The sequence below is a fragment of the Solanum pennellii genome, chromosome 7 (genome assembly GCF_001406875.1).
Source record: "Solanum pennellii chromosome 7, SPENNV200".
NCBI classification, from domain to species: Eukaryota; Viridiplantae; Streptophyta; class Magnoliopsida; order Solanales; family Solanaceae; genus Solanum; species Solanum pennellii.
Window position 1 is genome coordinate 7702009 of NC_028643.1, and position 5761 is coordinate 7707769.

The 5761-nt window shown below is 36.1% G+C and overlaps 1 protein-coding gene across 1 annotated transcript; it reads right to left on the reverse strand.

Annotated features, from left to right (window-relative positions):
* Positions 1–415: 415 nt before the first annotated feature.
* Positions 416–3062, reverse strand: LOC107024669 (probable pectinesterase/pectinesterase inhibitor 13). The gene is made up of 3 exons (XM_015225659.2): positions 1903–3062; positions 1658–1812; positions 416–1383 (listed from the first exon to the last, which is right to left on the reverse strand). Exons 1-3 carry the CDS (start codon positions 3060–3062, stop codon positions 686–688), a joined length of 2013 nt encoding a protein of 670 aa, XP_015081145.1. The 3' UTR covers positions 416–685.
* Between the last annotated feature and the right edge of the window lie 2699 nt (positions 3063–5761).

Here is a 5761-nt window from a genome sequence, read left to right on the forward strand (position 1 = left end):
TATATATATATATATATATATATATATATATATTCGTGGGACTCACGTGTCGAGAACTAGTAAACTTAATAAACCGATATAATTGATTTGATTTTTTTTTATAATGCCAAACCAACCCGACCTATGTACACCCTTAGTGATAGCATTTCAGAAAAATTAAAATAAATCTACTGCAAATAATAATAGGCATTCAATAAAATTACACAAAATTGTGATTCTACATGTCATCACACAAAAGCCTACATAAAAGATAAAATTTCTTAATAAGTGTCCCACAAAATTTTAGGTGTATAGTTGAAAATTCGAGACAAATTACACAATCTATTTATATTATTCCTTCAAATGCACTAAGCACTTTTTTTTTTTTAATAATTTCCTTCCTCTAATGCCTTCATTTATAGTCCTTATATGAATCTACCGCGCACAAGTGAAAATTAGATAATGAATAGTATTCATTACAATTATTCAGTATATATAGCTTCTTTGTTATAATATACGTACATACGTACGTAAATACGTCTTAGAAAAATTTTTCGTAGAATGTTCACTACTTGTACAAGATCATGATTAAGAACAGACTAAATTGAGATAACTAAGATGAAGACGATCGTAATTTGACATGGAATTAAGAGGAAGAAAGATTAATTTGACATGATGAAGATGATGACGATGACGAAGAAGATGATTAGCTGGAAAGGCTAAAACGAACTTGAACATCGAGATCCTTCAACCAAGTTTGGCCTTGTAAGAAGGATTCAACTGTGTAATTCAACGCGATATCCTTACTTATTGTGCCTTGATATCCAGCCCATTTAACTCTGGAGCCCGTTTCAGATCCAGCTCCTCTGTTGCTATATTCCCCGAAATACAGAGTGCTTAATGCATAGTCCCCGTTTGTAGCCTCCCATCCTTCTGGATCAATTACGTCAGTAATGTCCGTTTCCATTACAATCGTCCTAGAGTATTCCTTCATTGGTCGACCCAAGTAACTCTTGAACTTTGATTTTTCATGTTCAAGTGTATCGTCTGCGAAAATGCTACAGCTTTGCAAGACAGTCCCTGTAGTTTGGCGCTTGCTCAACCTTCCTTGTGCGATAATGACGTTCTTTTGGTCATTCATTGGTTTCCTTAGGTAAATTTGACAGTTTTGGAACACAGCAGCCGCGTTACCTGATATGATGTCAACTGTGCCTGTGATGTAACATCCACGATAAAATTGTCGATAGGCCTGAGCATAGATCACACTTTGGTGACCCTCCATACGACAATTCATAAATATTGCATGATCAGCTTGGACTCGTAGAGCCACTGCTTGTAATTTTTCAGGACCCGCTGTGTTACGGAATCCCATCTTATATGCAAAAAATCCATCTCCTGAAATAGCTGCACAAGACATAGGGGAAAGAAGAAGAATATAATTAACTTTACAATATAATGTAACATTGGTTATTTTCTTATATCGTCAATTAAACGTTGTATAATAACCCCAAATGATATTGTCCACATCAACAAATATCCAAAGAGATTATTTCATAGGTCATGGTTGAAGGGTCGTATGGTAACTGATTAGAGTTATGCAGATATTAGTAATACATTAGTTATGCAGAGTTTACTTATACCACCTTGTATCCTGCATCTTTTATTCATTATTACTTACCAACTGTTGCGGTTTGGTATGTTGTGAGGTCGTCCACAATGTTTTTGCTGCCGGAGATAATACTCTTTTGGGATCCATCTCCAACAAATGTAAGATTGACTTGTGACACAACTACATTTTCTTCATAAACTCCTTCTTTAATATAAATAAAGAACCTGCATTGTTATCATTATATATAAGAAAATTGGAAGATCCAACTATTAATTAATTGCATTTATAAAAAAAAATGGAGTAAATATTTGTACCTTCCTTCAAAGCTTTGTGGAACTGCCTTTAGAGCTTCATTTATGGAACTAAAATTACCACTACCATCTTTTGCAACAGTCATGTTTATAAAAGACTTCATGTCTTTGCCTTCTTCTTCATCCAACATTCTTCGATCACCTTGTTTAATCCATGCGGGAACACCTAATCGTGTTGTTAGAAGACGTCTTTTAGCACTATTATTTGGTTGAGAGGATGATGATGACGACAATCCGGAGGCAACAACGAGAGAATTGGTGGTGTGTTCCTCTGTTTTCTTCAAGGCGCTTTGCACCGTGGATTGGTCTGCTTCAGGGTATCCATCCACACACATGCTTTGGAATGTCAAAGCTGCACTTAACTTGTTATTAAGTTCAGCGGTTGTTGTGGCGACATCATTAACGCCACCTTCAAGCAAGTAAATCGAAGCGTTCAAGTCTTTTTTGGCATCACCAAGGAGGGCTATACAATCGTCATGAGCAACAGCCTTCTCTGGGATATCCTTGTTGATTTTGTCTAGTTCTACAATACCGGCAGCAATCTCATCGATAGCTGCAGATACGGTTGCCTTGAGAAGATCTGTAGGTTGAGCACCAGAGGCATTTGCTTGTACAACTTTTGATAGAATGTCCCCACAACTTTGACTGAAATCTGTTGCCGCGCATATTGCTCCCATAGCTCCTTCACCTTGTGGTGAAGGGGCTGGGGCTGCTGCTGCGTTGCCACCCTCGGGTGATGGTGCAGGAGGTGCTGCATCCCCAGTCGGTGCTGCTGCAGCACCATCAGGTGGTGGTGCAGGAGGTGCTGCATCCCCAGCCGGTGCTGGAGCTCCGTCCACATTTGGTGGAGGGGCAGTAGCACCACCTTTATCAGAAGGTGGTGTTGTATCAGCAGCCTCAGGTGGAGGAGGTGATGCATCAACCTTAGGAGTCGCTGTTTCAGTTTCTTTTGGAGGAGGCGTTGACGCGTTCTTATTAGATTTACTAGCGGAGGAGGAATCACCGCTCTTGTTTTTAAACACAACAAAATAGACAACAGCAGCAGCAACAGCAATGAGAATGAGGAGTAGCAATACAACACCAATCATTATCCTCTTCTTCATCTTTTGCTGTCTCTCGAGCTTCCTCCGCTCTGAAATTTGATCAAAATCTTGAAACGCCATTTTGGATTCGAGTCCGGAATAGAGACAGAGATTAAAAAGATCTCTGCCCTGGATCCCAAACCAAGGCAGAGATGTTACACCAAGATGATGTTTTATTTGGTGTTTAGCTTATTTATTTGTTCTTTTTTTTTTGTTTATTTCTCTGTTTATTCCCTCTTATTTAGTGGAACTTGACAAATTGGTCAGAGTTACTTGAGTGTGTAAATTTGACAACCATTATTACTGTAAGAAATGGAAAAAAAAGAAGTCTGGATTAGAGAAATTTTAGGAATTGTTATTTGGAGTCCAGACAGTTAAAACTTCCTAAACAATGGGTGATCCATGTTTTTTCTTTCCATTCAAAACTCCATAAAAAATTCCATTCCATTCAATTCCCGCTTTTCTTTTCACGCCTATCATTTTATTTATCTAATTAAAGCACTACATACATAAGTATATATATATATATATATTTTATTTTATTTTATTTTGCCTTGTGGAAGAGAATTTTTTGATATATCTACATGTTTGTATTACTTGAATCAAATGTCAAAAATATAATGATACAAAGAAAACCTTAGATAACAACATTTTTCTAGGGGTGTCAATGTTGGTTGAACTAATCGAATTGAACCTTATCAAATCAATCAATATGCTTATAATATTACACTAAAACAACAACAAGAGAAAAAACTAAACACCAAATAAGTTTAAACCTATAAAATAAATTTTAAAAAGTTTTTAAAATAACAAAGCATTAAAAAATTTTGACATTGGCATTGGGGTGGATTAAAATGGAAAAACTTAGAAGTAACTTACAAACCTACTATAGTATTAAGAAACATATCCATGCATGGTGCTTGGTAGAACATACAATCTTTAGACCTAATCCAAAGACATGCTCAGTTTCTTCTATCAGTGAACCTTATGAGATGATATTCCCCGGCCAACGGCCCAACATATGGATCAAAAGCATCCGATGAAATCAAGGCTTCAATGTCAAGGCTACGCGGAGCATGGGACATGTCCCTATAATCCTAGTCTTCACCTTAGCTAACGAGTCACACCAACTCCCTTTTACCGGAGTCTAGAGGGATAAGACGCATGTCCAATTACAAGCTCCACGGGATCAAGGGATAAATATTAAACCTAATGGCTAATTTAGTTTTGTGGGATAACCAAAGACCTCAAAGTCACCTTGCCTCAACAACCCAAACGGCTTATATAGAGAAGGAAACGCAAGTTGTAATAGTAAAAAAATTCACACATTTGCCTAATTTAGATAATGACCCTTAGTGAACGACTCCTCACCTTAAGGTCCATCTACAATTTCATTTGCCTCCACCCATACGATACAAGTGAAATGTGTATAATGTAGCCTTGTAGGGGTATCAAATGGACGGATTGGATAGAAATTGAAGTAATTAAAATGAGTTGAAATAGAAATTGGTTTTTGGTCCTGACCAAGTTTACTTTGACCTCAAATGGGCTAAAAACGGGTTGCGTCATGACCCGTCCAATTTGACCTGTTTAATATAATTAATTTTAATAATGTTGTTAGTTTAGTTTTATAAACACAATTTCAATTTCAACAAGAGAGTTATAAATGGATAAATATAAAATAGATAGCGTAACAGTGTTTGGAAGCAATTCGGAAAGGAAAAGCACCTGAGTAGAGGTTCGAGTGTCGTTTCACCCTTGAGGTAGGTTGTTGTTCCTTCTTAGACTTAGCTTATTAAGATTTTATATATCATATCATCAACATCATATCATGTCATATATCATATATTATATCATAAGTGAGAAGGTACTTAGTCTAAAGTTGGATTTCGAAAATGCCCTTCAACTTTTTAATTATCATTATCATATTATTATTATTAATTAATTAATTATTATTTTATAAGTGTGAAACCATTAAAGTTGAATGACTTTTTAACTATTCAAGAAATTACCATTAAAGTTGAATGACTTTTTAAACTCTTCAAGAAATCACTATACCAATAAGTTACAGTAACATTTACAAAAAACTGTAACTTACATGTCTCTCTTCAATTATCAACCATGTCACTAGATTTTAATGGAAAAAAATAATTAAATAGGTTGAATGACTTTCTGTGCAAAGAATAGTTGAGTGACTTTTGAGTTGAAAATGATAGTTGAGTGATCATCAAAGTTAATAATGGAAGGCATGAAGAATAAAATGAAGGCTATCTGTCACGACCCAAAACGGGTCGCGAGTGGCACCCACACTTACCCTACTATGTGAGCGAACCAACCAATCTAATCCCAACATTTCAACCATAATAAACAAAATATAATGCGGAAGACTTAAAACTCATTAATGAAAATCGATTAAATAACTTCTAAAAATTTAATACTTATCATCCCCAAAATCTGGAAGTCATCACCACAAGAACATCTATCCTCAATTACTAAATCTAAGAATATCTAGGAAGCTAAAATAAATAAACAGCTAGTCCATGCCGGAACTTCAAGGCATCAAGACATGAAGAAGAAGATCCAGTCCAAACCAGAAGCATTAGCTCACCCTGAGATCTGACGTGATGAAGACTGGCTAGAGTTGCGGTTGAGTTGAAGACGATGGCACGTTTGCTGCACTCCACAAATAACAAAGAAAAACAATTACAAGTAGGGGTCAGTACAAAACACAAGTACTGAGTAGGTATTATCGGCCAACTCAAAATAGAAAGCAATATATT

Coding starts and splice junctions, on each gene's coding strand:
- LOC107024669 (XM_015225659.2), bottom strand. CDS start 3,062: ATGGCGTTTCAAGATTTTGATCAAATTTCAGAGCGGAGGAAGCTCGAG. Junction 1,813..1,902: donor CCACAAAGCTTTGAAGGAAG/GTACAAATATTT, acceptor ATAACAATGCAG/GTTCTTTATTTATATTAAAG. Junction 1,384..1,657: donor ATACCAAACCGCAACAGTTG/GTAAGTAATAAT, acceptor TGTCTTGTGCAG/CTATTTCAGGAGATGGATTT.